Source organism: Pelodiscus sinensis, chromosome 4, assembly GCF_049634645.1.
Source record: "Pelodiscus sinensis isolate JC-2024 chromosome 4, ASM4963464v1, whole genome shotgun sequence".
NCBI lineage: Eukaryota > Metazoa > Chordata > Testudines > Trionychidae > Pelodiscus > Pelodiscus sinensis.
The window spans coordinates 102,889,444-102,906,709 of NC_134714.1; the positions used below are offsets into that span (position 1 = coordinate 102,889,444).

The 17,266-nt window shown below is 47.5% G+C and overlaps 1 protein-coding gene across 5 annotated transcripts in view; it reads right to left on the reverse strand.

Moving 5' to 3' along the window:
- The window catches only part of USP47 (ubiquitin specific peptidase 47), a 172,948-nt gene that overhangs the window by 45,474 nt on the left and 110,208 nt on the right, over window positions 1-17,266 (reverse strand). For all 5 annotated transcript variants that reach the window (XM_075927892.1, XM_075927891.1, XM_075927890.1 and 2 more), the window contains 4 exons: window positions 11,866-11,978; window positions 10,196-10,300; window positions 6,395-6,605; window positions 5,806-5,921 (listed from right to left, as the gene is read on the reverse strand). In XM_075927892.1, the coding sequence (XP_075784007.1) occupies window positions 5,806-5,921; window positions 6,395-6,605; window positions 10,196-10,300; window positions 11,866-11,978 (545 nt within the window). The remainder of the gene's footprint in view (window positions 1-5,805; window positions 5,922-6,394; window positions 6,606-10,195; window positions 10,301-11,865; window positions 11,979-17,266) is intronic.

Here is a 17,266-nt window from a genome sequence, read left to right on the forward strand (position 1 = left end):
GGAGAGAATATTGGTAGGTCTGCGGCACCAAAGATACGATTGGTGCCAAAGCCCTGGTTGCTGCTGGCAGTGCTAAAGTCCTCATAGGTGCCATCAGTACCACAGACTTCAAAGGCACTGCTGGAGCCGTTGGATCCAGTGCCAAGGGGTGTGCCGGTGCCATCAGCTTAGGGGCCTAAGTTTTCGTTGGAACCCAGAGCACCAAAGATCGTGCCGACGACGGCACCACTGTTATTGCCAGTGCAGTAACTTTTGCCTCTGACGGTTTGGGATGTCTGGACTATTTGGGATTGGTACCTGAGCCGGCCAAGTGGTGCCGCAGTGCCTGAAGTACTGGGGACATCATAGGTGCTGATGTTTGATGACCGACCACAGCTTTGAGAGGGAAGGTTTCTTGGCACAGAGGTCCCTGTGAGGTACTGATGAGCTCCTCTTCTAAGGTGCCTTCTTGCCCTGAGAACATGGGGTGAACATACTACCCTGGTTGTGATCCCAGATCACAAGCAGGGTGCAGATTCTTTTCAAGTAAAATCAAATTTAGTCAAAGGTCTCTGTGCCTGTGAGTCCTGGCCTTAAGTTTCGCGCAGTGAGGGCAGACCTGAGGCAAATGGTCTTCTCCTAGGCATCTGACACATTGAGAATGTCTATCAGAAACAGGCATCGCCTCTCTTCAAGAGACGCAGAGTTTGAAGCTTGATCGCCAAGCATCTTGATTAAAGGTTTTTTGGGTTTTTTTAAACTAACTCAATACCAAGGCTACATCTAGATTGCAAGCTCCTTTCGGAATAAACTTTTCCAGAAGAGATCTTCCGAAAAACCTTATTTCAAAATAGCATGTCCACACACAAAAAGCACAATCAAATAGCAATTTGCTATTTTGAAAGATAGCATCCACACTGATTGGCATTTAAGGCTACCAGGGTCCAGTTCAGGCAGGGAATTAGCTCAGCAGTTGCTCCCGGGTGTTGTTGCCTGAGGTTAGATGAGACACGTGCTTAAAGGGACCTCCCTGGACAGCTGTTTCTCAGCTTTTTCTGCTTGCTTGCCTACCTCTCCGAGAGACAGCAAAGCATTTGCACTGTGTGCTCTGGTTGCCCAGCTTTTGGACACCACAGCACACTACTTGTCGTGGAATCAGAGCAGGATGCCTTTATGGCTCTGCAGAAGATTGACTCTGAGCTCATCAGCAAGGCCCTTGCAACTGCACCCCATAGTGGAGAGAAGGTTCTGGAGGTCCGACAGCTGGGACTGGCTGATGGGACTGGCTGAAGTAGTGGCTCCAGAACTTCTGTATGAGGAAGGCGACTTTCATGGACTTGTGTGCCTGGCTCGCACCGTCCTCCGTCGATGGGACACTCAAATGTGACCCACCATCCCCCTGGAGAAGAGGGTCGCTATCACTATATGAAAGCTCGTCACCCCCAGCCAGTCTGTGGGCAACCAGTTCGACATGGGAAAGTCCACCGTTGGGGCCCTCCTCACAGAGGTAAGGCACTCTTGGGTTGCAATCCCGGGGGGTGGGAGAGTAGTACTAGAAAGGGGGATCCTCGAGAAAGAGGGGTTAGGGATACAGGGGAGGAAGCCCCGTCCCTGAGGAGTTCTGCAGTCCTACCCTCACACAATCCTGCAAAGGGGAAGCAGCCGCCTCTGGGATGTTGGGGGGAGGGGAGCGGAAGAACCTCCCAAGGGCTCAGGCACCCTCTTTGATTCTCCGTTTTGTGTCTGTCTCCTGCAGGTGGTGAGGGCCATAAACACCATACTGCTGTGTAGGGTCATCCTCCTGGGAGACCTGGACCCCCATCATGGCTGGATTTGCTGTCTTAGGCTTCCCCAACTGAGGGGAGGCCATAGATGGAACTCTCATCTCTATCTGGGCCCCAGAACATCCAGCCATCTTGTACATTAACTGCAAGGGCTATTTTTCAATGGTCCTGCAGGCCCTGGTCAACCACTGCAGACAGTTTACAGACATTTTTGTAGGGTGGCCGGGGACGGCGCAGAATACCCATGTCTTTAGAAACTCCAGCCTCCTACCAGAAGTTGGAGGCTGGCACATTCTTCCCCCAGCGTGATTTAAGGGCCAGGGATGTGCAGATGCCACTGTGCATTGCGGGGGATGTGACCTCTCCCCTCATCCTGTGGCTGATGAAGCCGTACACCAGCCACCTGGACCTGAGCAGAGAGTATTTCAATGCTCGCCTGGGCAGGGCTAACATCCAGGCTGAATGAGTCTTCAGCCACGTGATAGCAAGGTTCAGATGCCTCCTAACCTGCCTTGATGTGGGGGAGCACATCATCTCCCAGGTGGTTTCAGCCTGTTGTGTTCTCCACAACATTGTGGAGAGCAGGGGGAAGGCCTTCCTTCCAGGGTGGGGGGCAGAAGCTGGACAGGAGGGATGGGCCTTCCGGCAGCCACACACAGCACCCATCCGGCAGGCCCATCCGGTGGGGGTGCGCATCCACAAGGCCCTGAGGGAGAGTATCTCTGAAGGCCCCAGTAACTCTCCCCAGAGCCTCCCACTAGTGGCGTGTGCCTTGCCCCTCTCTGCCTTTCCCACAAAACCCCTCCCTTCTCCACTTCCTTGTACACTCAATAAAAACAACAACTTGTGTTAAAAAAAATTTTTTTCCAATAAAAGTAACTAGGGAAGAGTGGGGCTGAGAATCTGGATATGGGAAGGGAGAAGGGGGACTCAGAGCTGGGGCTGGGAGTGGAGCATGGTGTGGCTGTAAATTCCACCTCAGGTCCGGAGACCTCAGCAACTTCGGGGGTGGGAAGATCCAGGGACAATAGGGGGATAGGCATGAGGGGAGGCTGGAGGGGGGTCAGGCAAGGGAGGGGGAGCAGTGGCTGGAGCATGGACTGGACCATGGGACTGGTGCCGGGTACGCGGTGCTGCACCAGCTTGGTCCACATTTGGGCCCAACATTGAGCATCCTTCTGGGCCAGCGTCTGATACATGTCCCGGAGGGCAGCCATGTGCTCCCTCGTGAGGTCCTTGTGGACCCTCTGATGCCTGCGGCTCTCCTGGGGTTGGATGGCTAGCTCTGCTGGTTTCGATCGCCCCACAGTCACGGCTGGGGACAAAAAAGAGATAGTCAGTCAATCATGCCTAGAGACACTGTCCATGAGGTCTTGCCCTCATCAGCGAGGTGAGAGCAACAGTCCTTGGGGCAGAGGAGGGTGATGTCCCGGGAGCAAGGCCATGTGTGGTCTGGACAGCGGGCGCATACTTCCCGCCCTCTATCCCAGCCACACTGGGATCCCATGGCCGGTAGGGGCCTAGAGCAGCCTCAAATTCCACCGGGGCTGTGCACACACCTGCACCTAGCAGTGCAGTCCCTGGGAGTGGGTGGTGCTTTGAGTGTGCAGGCATGCCTGTGTGTAGCACTCCAGAGTGTGCGTGCAGGTCTGTGTGTGCCCTTGTCCCCAGCCTCCTTCCAGCAGTGGCTGCTGTGGGAGGGAATCCCCCGCACAGGGGTCAGATGTGTGTCTGGCCTCTCCAGAGTCTGTGAGCAGGAACCCAATGGTGCTCCGGGTGTGCCTTATGGGGCTGCATGGCACAGACTGATGCTGCAAGTGCATCCATGTTCATGGACTGCAGGGTGAGGGCCAGACCGAAAATGCCAAGCAATAATCGCACTACAGCCCCTCAGTGCTCACCACCTCCACCCTGTGCGTGTGGAAAAACTAAAAGCACTCATCTGATGATCCCTTTCCAGCCTTGGAAAATGCCTGGGACAGATACCGTGCTTGGGGTACCAGCTCCAAAGTGATAGTCACGGTGCTGCTCTCTTCTTCCTCCTCCAGCTCATCATCCTCATCTTCCTCCTCCTCCTGGGCTGGGACCCCGAGGTGGGTGACAATGGCCGTCTCCACCCCGAGTCCACGACCAGGGGTGGGAAGGGGCTGCACTGCCCCCTTAGGATGTGATGGAGTTCATTCTAATAAGGGCAGAAGTGGCGTTCTGCACTGAAGCAAGAGCTGAGTTCCCTAGCCCTGGCATAGCCTTGTTGGAGCTCCTTAACCTTGCTCCTAACTTGCACCCGAGTCCTGGGGTGGTGGCGCCTCATGGGCCAGGGTCTCAGCCATTAGGCCATATATGGCCGCATTCCTGCATCTGGAGCGGAGATCCTGGAGAGTCTCCTTCTCACCCAATACCTTCAGGAGGGCCAGGATCTCTGACCCAGACCAGGACAGTGCATGTATTTTCTTGCCCCTGGCAGGCTACTGGGAGCCCTCTGCATGGCTCCCTGGGATGGGCAAGGGGTTCTTGAGGCTGGGTCATGGGTGCCCACAATATGGCAGTGGCAGCCGTGCGGTGAGGAGCAGCTCCCAAGGCCAGTTTCCTGCCACAACCCTTGTCCTGGGTGCCTGCAGCTTTAAGAACTGCCCGGAGACAGGAACTAGAAAGTTGCAATGAGTGCAGAAGGAGTGGCAAGCAGGGCATCTGTGTTATTTCCTGGAAGCCTCCTTTTTTGACAGAACTCCCTTTTCTGCGTCCACACGTGCCCCTCTCAGGAAAAAAAAGCATTATTCCTCATAGAATGAAGTTTACCTCCATTGGAAGAAGCCCTCTGTTATAACGCAGTTGCACTGTGGATGCAAGTATTGTTTTTCCGGAAAAACAGCCGTAATTCCGGAAAAACACTGCCATGTAGACCTTAAATTAACAATAACTGTAACATGAAGAACCAGATCTAAAGAACCATCTAAATCTGAGAATAATGCAGAGCATTGCGAAGCTTCGTCTCAGGACGAGGATGGTTAAGAAGGAACTGGAGGGCTCAGGCCATGCATGCGACTGTTGCACATGGTCTGTGCAGGGACTGCTTGAAAAATCTCCAACTCAAGCACCAGGATGGCAACAAAACAAGACGTAGAGCATCCACGGGGACATTATCGAAGTAGTAGTTAAGACAACGGTGAAAAGAATGCCATCTCATTCTTTTGGACATAATCTGACTATGTAAGGAGGAAAGGAAATCATTTCCTGAAGCATCAAGTATTCCCCTCTGGTCAGGCATCTGAAGTTTTGACATAGCAACTTGTGAGAAATTTTTTTAAAAATAAACAAAAATGGCCTGTTTTAAACCCTATGAAATAGAAACATCTTCAAATTTTTGAACTTCACGGATGATTTTTTCCTTCATTTTTCTAGTGATATTTCATATTAGGAAGAGTTATGCAGGAAGTTACTTTAGGACTGATTAAGCGGTTTTATTCCAGTGCAATTATAAGTGTTAGTGGAGATAAGGTAGTCTTATGCCAATGCAACCAAATTAACCCCTTATGCCATATAAAGCTGACAAAAGTGGTATACTACAAGTGCAATAAACATTGTAATCCCATAATATAACAAATACTACCTCACCTATTTAGAAACTGAAACTCTTACTTCTGGGTTATCCTGGAGTTTGAGCCACATAATTTCCAAGTGTTACATGAATGAGTGATTCCCTAATGAACCTCTGAGGGGCAGCACAGAACTTTCATTTCTGGGGACAAGGGACTTCATCATGATTCTTGGCTCTTCTCAGGGATGGAGAGGACTCTCCAACACCACATGTTGTTCCCGGACACCTAGCAAGCTGCTTACACAGCAGGCCTGTGAGGGAATGAGTCTTTGCATGGAACTGTACATGTCTTTTGCTTTGTCGATGTCACAGGAAATTTCCTTGGGCTGGATTTGCGGCTTTTATGTAGTCTGAAGACATGGAAGCAGCATGAGATTTTCACCCAAGGCATTTAAAATCATATTATGTTTTCATATTTAGACAATTAAAAACATAGCTAAAAGTTACCTTTGAAATGAGTTGCTTGAATTCAGTAACTGTTTGATTCAAATAAGCTCGCACACTGAGGGAAGGAGCAACTGATTCAGTTTTTAGGTCTACTACATGAACCTTCACCATTACTTCTGTAGCAAGGAGAAAATATATTATGAAATATTATGATTCAGTAAAAAAACCCAAAACAGAAGTGTGATATTAACAGTATAACATGCCGAATATCATTAAATATACATAGGTTTTAATTCACACACATAGCAGTCAAAATCATAGCATTCTACTTTCAGGCAGTAAGATAAGCAACTAATTTAAGGACAACTAGAGAAATATGTTATCCAGTGTATTGTCTAATCATAGCAATACTTTCTAGCCCTGCTCTAATTAGAAGACTACCAGCACCTGCTACATAAAAGTATAACAAATACAATAGTTAACACTTATGAATGCTGCAAGTTTTACTAGAATGTAATACAAGAAAAAATCTCATCCATTTGCACTCAAGTATTTTTATTTCACATTACAGAATTTGTATTTATCATTATCACACTATACATTAAAAAACTTTAAGCTGATTTTGGATTTATTGAACTATATTCCTTACCACCAGGTTTATAACTCTGGAAAACTTGGTCAGGTCTTCTTGTTTCCAAAAGTAAGTCAAACATGTATGTTGATTTGACTCCTCCAAGTAACAATCCCATTGGTGTGTCCTCCTCCTCCTCTTCAAATGATCTCTCCAAATAATCATGGAACTCATCATATTTAACAAGACGACAGCAGTCCAGAGAAACTGCTTCTTCTATATCCATTATCTAAATATAAATGTAGAGAAATACAATTAAATACTATTTCACAACAGTTTTAACATAATGCATTTCTCCTCCCTCACAATAGCCCTTTGAGAATCCAAACATGGTTCTTCACATGACTCCTGAAGTAGCCAAAGTAATACTATCATCACTATTTCTCCCACACATCTCTTAACATACACAGTATTTACTACTTGGATTCTGGCTTTGCATGCCACACAATCTTAAAGAAAAGCTAAAGAGCTGCTATGCTCAGAATTTAATTATACTTAATTTATCAGGAGAACAACAGAAGAATATTTACAAGTTTGTTTTTCAAATTAGACAGAGTGGCTGAAGACAAATTTGTCCTGTTCAAAGTAAACGTGACTAGGGAGAAGAGAAGAATGCAAGTGAAAGCAAGAGCAGTGAGGAGAAATGATTGTGGAAACAGGGACGTTGAGCACCTGAAGACACAATCCAAGAAAAATGGCCCTAGACAGTAGAGAAGGCTGCATTTTGGCTGGAGGCAGTGACTTTAGGTATAGGTGCTGTCAGCCCCAAATAATGGAGTCATGTAATCACATCACAATATGAACTTAAGCTCCTATTCCATAATTGCAAAGGAAAGCTTGAAAATGTGATGTAAAAGCAACTGTTGCAGCAGCAACAATTACAGACAGCTAAAACAGTAACTGTAAGATGGATGAATTGCCCTATGCATCTAAACTGGGATACTCAAGAGTCTCTGCTCTGGAGGGCCATGCTAACACCAACACGAGCAGAGAGCATGGAGTGAGGCATGAATAAGAAAGCAGCAAGTATAACCCATCCATCCAAAGCGATACACGCCAGTTGCTAGGGTTACCAGAGGGGCTTACATGCTGCCACTAGTTTTTTGCAGAGGTTTGGGAGGGAGCACAGACTAACCTTGTTGACTCTTCTAGGAAGTGCTGGAAACCCATTGGCTACGTCTACACTGGCCCCCTTTTCCGGAAATGCTTAAAACGGAACAGTTTTCCGTTATAAGTATTTCCGGAAAAAGCGCGTCTACATTGGCAGGATGCTTTTCCGGAAAAACACTTTTTCCGGAAAAGCGTCCGTGGCCAATGTAGATGCGCTTTTCCGGAAAAAAGCCCTGATTGTCATTTTCGCGATCGGGGCTTTTTTGCGGAAAAGACTACTGTGCTGTCTACACTGGCACTTTTCTGGAACAGTTTTTCCGGAAAAGGACTTTTGCCCAAACGGGGGCAGCATAGTTTTTCCCGGAAAAACACTGACAATTTTACAGTAGATCGTCATTGCTTTTCCGGAAAAGCGGCTGCTTTTCTGGAATAAGTGGCTCAGTGTAGACACAACTATTATGTCTTTTCCCCCAACTCCCTTGCCACTACCACACTGATTAATCAGTCCCTAGTCTGGATGTACTTTATAGCTACTCTGCACTGATTAGACCTCTACTGGAATACTGCGTCCAGTTCTGGGCACCACATTTCAAGAAATATGTGGAGAAATTGGAGAGGATCCAGAGAAGAGCAACAAAAATGATTTAAAGTCTAGAAAACATGAGTTATGATGGAAGGCTGAAGGAATTGGGCTTGTTTTGTTTGAAAGAGAACACTGAGGGGACAGGATAGTGCTTTTCAGGTATCTAAAAGGGTGTCACGGAGGAGGCGGGTGGGGAAATTGTTGTCCTATCATCAGAGGCCAAAGACAACTGCAGCAAGGGAGGTTTATGCTGAACATTAGGAAAAACTTCCTAACTGTCAGGATGGTTAAACACTGAAATAAGTTGCTTAGGGAGGTTGTGGAATCTCCATCACTGGGCATATTTAAGAGTAGGTTAGACAAACATCTATCAGGGATGATCTAGACAGTGCTTGGTCCTGCTGTGAGGGCAGGGGACTGGACTTGATCTCTCAAGGTCCCCTCCAGTTCTAGTTTTCTATGATTCTACAGGTCTTAAAAATATGATTATCACATGCTTCTTTTAGTTTAGCTGAAAAACGTAATCTTTTGGCCTCCTAGAATTACAAATAATTGCCACTGGATCAACTGTTCAGAAGCCTTCATGACAGAATTATCTTTTACTTATATTTACTAGGGGCAGTGCCCCCTGCTCACTACACTCACCAACCCCTGTCTCTGGAGGTAGGCAGCCTCGAATCTCCCCCTCGTCCCCTCGCTGCTGAGGAGGGCCAAGCCAAGGTGTGGCAGCTCTGGCCTCCCCCCGGCTGCCAGCGAAGGCTAGGCCCAGCTCTCCCCACACCAGCCATTGGGCAGGGATGAGGCTAGGCCAGCCTTGGTTTCCCCCTGCTCTCCCCCACCCCTCCACCATCAGGCAGGGCCAAGGTCAGGCCAGCCCTGGCTCTCTCCCCACCCTCCATAACCTGTACTTCAATTTGATCCTCCTGCCTCCATTCCTGCACTCAGCATCCTCCTGAACTCCTCTCCCCACATTGCCTATCTCTACCCCCACCTGCTTCCTCCATTCCTACACCCCCATCCTACCCTAACCCCTCCCCACCGCCATAATGTCAATCCCGTTTCTATTCCTATATCCCTCTCACCCCCACTATTCCCCCCTTACTGCACAACCCATCCCCACATAAATCCTATCCCCCTTCCTCCTTCCCTAAACACACCCTTCCCCCTCCCATGATTCATCGAGCTGCTTGCCCCTCCCACCCAGGAGCACCACCAGGTTGGGCAGCACAGTCTCAGCCACCACAGCAGGAACAACAGCCCGCCCCCAGCCCAGCCTTTATGAATGGGCCTGCTGGAGGACCCTTGCTCTGTGGCGAGCCCAGGGAGCCCTGACCACAGAGCAGCTGCTTCAGAAAGCTGGGGAAGTGGCCAGGGTGCAAGACCTGCCCAGCTCGTGTGGGGCTTGAGAGTGTGTGCCTGAGCCCAGGCAGCAGTAAGCCAAGTCGTGCAATAGGTGGGTGGATTGGGCAGGCTGGGGGCGGGTCCCAAAGGCAGGTAGACATGCACTGGACACAACTCCTGGGAGAGCGTGCCTGAGCCCAGGCCACAGAGAGCTGAGCCATGCGGCAGGCATGTGGGCCAGGCAGGCTGGGGGCAGGGCCCAGAGGCAGGTAGACACTGGTCCAGGGGGTACATGGGGATGGGGATGGAGCTAGCACCCCCCATTTCACTGAGTGGTAACAGTCAGGGCTCCCAGGGACACAGAGTGACATAACGACATCACTATGTCATCCCGCAGGATGACATGTATTTTTTATATACATGTAGAGAGATTTTTGTACTATTATCCTACTATGAACAGTCATACTTCCTAAAAATATGGAGACAATAATATCACCGACAGAAGAAAAATCACTTGTATATAAACCAACTATGAAGATGGAATTGAGGTTTCAGAATGAGTATGTGAAGTCAAACTGGTTTCTAAAAGGAAGGGCTTGGTGCCACAATAACTCAGTTAACAGAATAACTGTCAGCAATATAAAAATGGAATGCATTGTGCTACTTTTCTATATAAAAAGAACAGTTAAAGATAGTAATACGAACATACAAAATACTCTATAAGGAAATATTTTGCACTCAAATTACATCAGCCATTTGCTACATTTTCATGCCTGACACTGTACCTTGTAAGCCATTTCTACAGCTTCCTTCAGTGTCTTGTCTTTATGAACTTCTAATTTATTCTCCATCATTACTTGTTTCACAGGATGCATGCAGAACAATTTTATCTGCAAATACAACAATAAAATGAATAACCATAATCTGTCACCAATGGATTTGCAAATACAGTACCACTGCCATTTATTCAAAATGCCATTACTCAAAAATATAAATCTATAGCATGACCCCCAAGTTATTTGAATTCAGTGTGATCCCCAAGTAGCCATACAATTGCCTGCTTCTAAGTTGACAGTGAACATTGAGGGTACATCTAGACTACCGCGTTTTGTCGACAGAAGTTTTGTCGACAGATACTGTCGACAAAACTTCTGTCGACAAAGAGCGTCCAGACACATTGAGTTCTGTCGACAAAGCAACGTGCTTTGTCGACAGAACTCCGTAGTCTGGACGCAATGTTACAGGCAATAACACCTTCTGTCGACAGAGTTCTGTCGACAGAAGGTGTTATGCCTCGTAAAATGAGGTATACCAGCGTCGACAAAACTGCTGAGTTCTGTCGACAGAACTCAGCGGTAGTGTAGACGCTGGTATAGTTTTGTTGACAAAAGTCCACTTTTGTCGACAAAACTAGGTAGTCTAGACACACCCTTAGCATCTATTACTGCTAATCAATAGTTTGTTCTTTCAACTATTACTATTTCTGTTCTTGATTGAAGAGTTAGTTATTGAATTTATTTTAAACAAAACTGTTTTTAATTTTTAATAAATTACCAAGTATTAAACATCAATACAAAGTCCTGATTAGCTCTAATAGGTGCTTAGAGGCTGAAAACTTATTAGCATTTGATTCATTAAAAGAGGTTTACATGAACTGAAATTGCAGCTCAAAATACAACTTCCTTTCATCTGAATGCCTGGAATCAAAATCTTGAATGTTTTCTAGGCCACTTGATAAATGGAGAATGCTGTAATGTGTTTTAGCGTAAAACAGTATTTGAGTGGATATCCCCATCATGAACTAATAAAGCAAAACAGCTTGAGCAGTACTTCAGCTTTTGCCTTATTTCAACTGCTTGCAAAAGCTTTAAGGGAGAGCACTGGTGAAGGTGGAAGAGAAACTAGTTAGCAGTATTTGACTTGTAATTTTTAACCTTTTGTTCAGCACAAATCCCAGCTCCAAAATTACAGAGGTAACAGACATGTAAAGTACATTTTTATGTTAACTTAATTTTAAGACTTTACAGTGCTGTCACTGAAAAACAGCAAGTGTCCCTAAGATGCAGACAGAAATTTACCATAAGACCTGCATGACCACAATGGTCATATATATATATTTGCTGGTTATATATATTTTAAGCAGAAAATTAAATTTAAAAAGAAGGCAAGGAAAAACTCATTTCAGAAGGGAACTTCTAGAAGCTGAACCTGTATACAGGAAGAATTTGAGTGTCAAACTGCTAACTTGTGTCAAAATTCTGTGCTCTAGCAGACTAGAGATGATAGCCCTTCATAGTGTACAGCATTCAGATATGTAGGTCCTTAGTTTTCATTCAGTTACCTATGTAAGTACTCCACATACACTATACTCATGGTACTGTAGAAATCATTTACAACATATCTTTCAACTGTTCTTAACAGAAGTTTAGAGGGGTGTTAAATCTGGAATTCTAACCTTGCAAGTATTGAGCTCAATTTCACGTTGCCTCTTTTCTTGCTCTTCTAGCTCTTTCTCTTTCTGTACCAATTGTTTAATATGCTCTGGATATTCATTCACTTCCAGAAATTCTATAAATAAAAACAAACTGAAATTAAATGCTGATTAAGGGGAAAAGGACTATGTTTTAAAACACACTTTTTTTTGGAGAATTCTTTACTATATGCAGTATCTTCTCAGTAACCTGATTAATCCCTCCCTTCCTACTACTGCTCTTTGCAGTTAACTACTGACAGTTTTTTCACCTATGCTTTAAAGGGAGGTGAGGTCAACCTGATTTTATTTCCTCATTTGTATTCCAGTATCACCAAAGAGGTTAGAATACCACAAAGGATAGCATTAGATGATAATGAAGAATGAACAAGGAGTTTTGCTGTTTATCAATGGAATTTGAGACTGAAGACTGCGTTCTAAAAAGGAAGACTTTTTTGAGACATTTCTCAAAAGTTACAGGAGGAACAAGTTAACACCTGCAAACAAAGCTGTCTTTTGGCCCACAGGTGTCACATGCCCCATGGTACTGGACACATCCCTTCTCCGGTTTAAAAAGTAGTTTAGGATATCACTCTATTGCAAGTTGGAGGATTGTTTAATGGTTTCTAATAAGGATATTTGTTTCTACTAAAGTACTGATATTTCTTTATTATTACTATATACCTAAAGCCACCAAACTTCTCAGAAGTCATTGGAACCTGTTACTTAACCTACAGCTATTCTCTAATAATGTTTGCCTATTACATATAAAGAAAGAGTTACTCATCTTGTGCAGTAATGGTGGTTCTTCGAGATGTGTCCCCGTGGGTGCTCTACTCTGGGTGCCGGCGCGTTCTCGTGCCGGCGACCGGAGACTTTTCTAGTTGTTTCTGCTGCGGCGCACCCACTGCGCAGGCGTGTCATTGGAACTGAAGGGGCGCCTGCGCACGTGGCTCCTCCGTTCCTTCTCTACCCGCTAGAGTATGAGGTTCCAAGCAGGGGAAGGAGGGAGGGTAGTGGAGCACCCATGGGGACACATCTCGAAGAACCACCGTTACTGCACAAGGTAACTCTTTCTTCTCCTTCCAGTGGTCCCCATGGGTGCTCCACTGTGGGTGACTACACAGCAGTTGTCGGCTCGCAGAGGTGGGTTTGGAGCCGTGTGGTAATAAATGTGGATAACACTGCTTGTCCAACTGCCATAGAGGATGCTATCGAGGTGGAAAGAGGATAGTGTTGCGCAAACGAGTGGTCAGTTGACCAGGTAGCAGCGTTGCAGATGTTCTGCAGTGGAACGTTATGAAGAAAGGCGGTCGTGGAAGCTACTGCCCTAGTGGAATGAGCTGTGATAGCTCCAGGTAAGTCCTTGCCATATAGGGTATAACAAGTTTTAATGCAGGATGTAATCCATTTAGAGATTCTTTGAGATGAGACTGCTTGTCCCTTAGATCGTTCAGTGTAAGATAAAAAGTCTAGGCGAGGCTCGCCAGGGTTTCATGTGATCTACGTAAAACGCCAAGGCTCATCGGACGTCAAGGGTGTGCCACGCGATCTGGATTGGGTCCGCGTGTGGTTTCGGAAAGAAGGCAGGTAAGTGTATTGGTTTGTTCACGTGGAAGGGGGAGGGTACTTTAGGGAGGAACTTAGGGTGGGGTCGAGTATCACCCTGTCCTTTGAAAATACGGTGTATGGAGGGTCGGCCATTAAGGCCGCAAGTTCACTCACCCTCCTACTGGAGGTAATGGCGACGAGGAAGGCTACTTTCATAGACAAGTGAGACCAGGAGCAAGCAGCTATTGGTTCGAAAGGAGGTTTTGTCAGGATCTTCAGAACATGGTTCAAATCCCAAATGGGGACTGGTGGCCGGACCGGAGGAAAGGTATTCTGCAGACTCTTAAAGAAATGCTTGGTCAGTGGGTCAACGAGAAAGGAAGCGCCCTGCGGAAAATGGTGAAAAGCCGCTATGGCCGCAGCATGGACCTTGATACTGCTAAGTGCTAGGTCGGACTGTTTTAGAGATAATAGATAGTCCAATAAGGTATGTACAGGAGCAAGGTGTGGTGGGCTTCCGTGGGTTTGAGCGTACCACTGGGAGAAACGCGTCCACTTGTACAGGTAGGTTTTCCTGGTGGAACGTCTCCTACTATTAATTAGTATGTCTCTCACTTGTTCCGAGCAGGCAGTTTCGGCATCCTGGAACCATGAAGGAGCCAGGCATGGAGATTGAGCTTGAGGACGTTCGGATGAAGGGTCCGACCGTGATTCTGTGAGAGGAGGTCGTGATGGGAAGGGAAGGGATACGGGTCCTTCACCATCATCTTGAGAAGGTAAGGGTACCATGTCTGTCTGGGCCACGCAGGTGCCACTAGAATGACCAGTGCTTGGTCCGTTCTGATCTTGTTGAGGACCTTGTGTAGGAGTGGGAAGGGGAGGAAGGCGTAAAGGAGGGAGGCAACCCATGTGATGGAAAAGGCGTCTCCGAGGGAATTTTTCCCCAGGGCTCCTCTGGAGCAGTAAAGGTGGCATTTTCAATTGTTCTTTATGGCGAAGAGGTCCACTTCCGGTTGGCCCCAGTGAAGGAAGATCGGGGCGAGGGCGCGTCTGTCGATCTCCCACTCATGCTGGTCCATGAATGTACGGCTTAGGGTGTCTGCTGTGACATTGAGTATTCCGGGAAGACAGACAGCATACGGGGTGACTCCATGTGATAGGCACCAGGTCCAGAGCTTGGTGGCTTCCGAGCACAGGGAAGGGGATCGAGTGCCACCCTGACGGTTGATGTAGTACATGCAAGTGGTATTGTCCGTCATAATGGTGATGATCTTGTGGACTATATGCTGAGTGAAGTGCTGGCATGCGTATCTGACTGCCCGTAGCTCGAGGACGTTGATGTGGAGTGTTTGCTCCATAAACGACCATTTGCCTTGGGTTGTGATGTTTCCCAAGTGAGCTCCCCATCCCATGAGTGAGGCATCTGTTAGAGTGAGAGTGGAAGGTGGGCGTTGAAAGGGAACGCCGTGCAACATATTTTGAGGAATTGTCCACCAGAGCAGGGAGTTGATGATGCGTGGTGGGATGGCGACGGACTTGGAGAGGTGGTCTCTGAAGGGTCTGTAAACCGTTGCGAGCCAGGACTGAAGAGGTCTCATGTGGAGTCTGGCCAAACTGACGACGTAGGTCGTAAAAGCCATATGTCCGAGGATTTTGAGGCAGTGGTGGACCGTGACAGTCAGTATTGCTTGTGCCGCTCGGACAAGGTCACAGATCGTCACGAACCTGTGTTCGGGAAGAGTGGCCCTTGCTGCGACTGTGTCGAGGAGGGCGCCTATGAACTCCAGTCTCTGTGTTGGGAGTAGAGTGGATTTTGCGTAATTTACATGAAATCCGAGGCTGAGTAAAGGGGCTATTGTGGTATCTGTCATGGCATTTGTTTCGTCGAAAGACGCACCTTTTATAAGGCAATCGTCCAGATATGGGAATATTATGATGCCTTGATGTCGAAGAAAGGCCATTACGACCGACAGGGTTAAGGAGAATACCCTCGGGGCTGTGGAGAGTCCAAACGGGAGCACCCTGTATTGGCTGTAAATCGGAGGAAGCGTCTGTGAGCAGGATGAATTGTAATGTGGAAATATGCATCCTGAAGGTCGAGAGCCGAAAGCCAATCGTGTTGATCGAGTGCAGGAATGATAGTTGAGAGGGTAACCATCTTGAAACGGTGGTATGCGATGTATTTGTTGAGGCGCCTGAGGTCTAGGATGGGGCGCCAACCTTCTGTCTTCTTCTGGGTTAGAAAGTACGTTGAGTAGAAGCCCCGGCCTCGAAATTGTGTTGCACGTGTTCTACTGCGCCCAGTTGAAGGTGGTGTGAAACCTCCTGCAGGAGGACGGTTTCGTGAGAGGGGTCCCTGAAAAGGGATGGGGTAGGGGGGTGGTTGGGAGGAAGAGAGGTAAAGGGGATGATGTAGCCAGATTGGACTAAGTTCAAGACCCATTTGTCCGAGGTGATGAGGGACCATTGGTGGAAAAAAGCTCGGAGGGGGTGGTGGAACTGAAGGATAGCAGTTGGGAATGTCAGTGGATTGGCTTCCTGGCTCTCGACCTGACCTTCAAACTTGCTTCTTGCCGGATGGGGTGTGGCATGTTGTTGCTGTTGTCGCTGTGGTCTACGACGTTGAGATCTGTTTGCAGAAATCAAATCTGGGTTGTTGGTGGAACGGTTCTCTCGGTCGTTGATAAGGCTGATATCTGGTTCTCTTAAATGGAGGAGTGTACATTCCTAGGGTTCTAAGGGTTGTACGGGAGTCCTTCATAGAATGCAATACCTCATCGGTCTTAGCTGCAAAGAGGTTGGTCCGATCAAAGGGTAAGTCTTCAACCTTTTGTTGGAGGTCCCTAGGTACCCCAGATGCTTGTAGCCATGACATTCGGCGGAGCACTATCGCCAAGGCCGTAATTCAAGCTGCAGTATCTGCCACATCCATAGCGGACTGCAAAGCTGTACGGGAGATGGTGTGGCCTTCCTGCATAATGTTGAACAGGGTTGACCGTTTATGCTCCGGGAGGTGCTGGAGGAGGTCCTGGAGCTTAGAATAGTTAGCATGATCATAGTCCGCAAGCATGGCAGTATAGTTGGCAGCCCTAAGGAGCAGTGTGGACGAGGAATAAACCTTTTTGTGGTCACTGTAGTGTGGGGTTGTTTTTAGGTTAGGCTGTTTACCCTTGTGACGTACCAAATCCACTACTAGGGAGTTCGGGGGTGGGTGGGTAAAATGAAAGTCTATATTTTTTGGAGCGATGAAGTATTTACGGTCTGCTCTCTTATTTGTTGGAGTGACGGATGCTGGGGTCTGCCAAATATTGTCGGCCGGGTCCATTATAGCCTCATCCATAGGAATGGCAATTTTGGAGGCGGTTGGGGGTTGAAGCGTGCGAAGGAGGCGATATTGTTTGACCTGCACCTCTTGGAGATCTCTTTCCTGGGCTATAGCAACTCTTAAACAACCCCTGAAATTTCTTTATATCGTCTCCTGACGGTGGAGCATCGGTGATGACCGCTTCGTCTGGGGAGGAGGAGTAATTGTGTAAAGGAGATCTGGTCTCGCCCTCAGAAAGGGACTCATGACCGCCTGAGGGAGCTGGAGAATTTGGCTCTGTGGCAGATGCGGTGGCAGGAGGCGAGGGAGGGGGTGGCCTGGAAGTAGTAGAAGAGGATCAATGGCGACTCTTCTTTGGATGTGAATCCCAGGGTTACCATTGAGTGGCATATGGCGGGGGTGGATAGGTATAATGCTGTGCGTACCATGGATGTGGAGGTGGAGGGTATGCATATTGAACAGCAGGCGTTTGCCAGGATGGAGGTCTATGTGCCGGGATAGAGTGTTGCG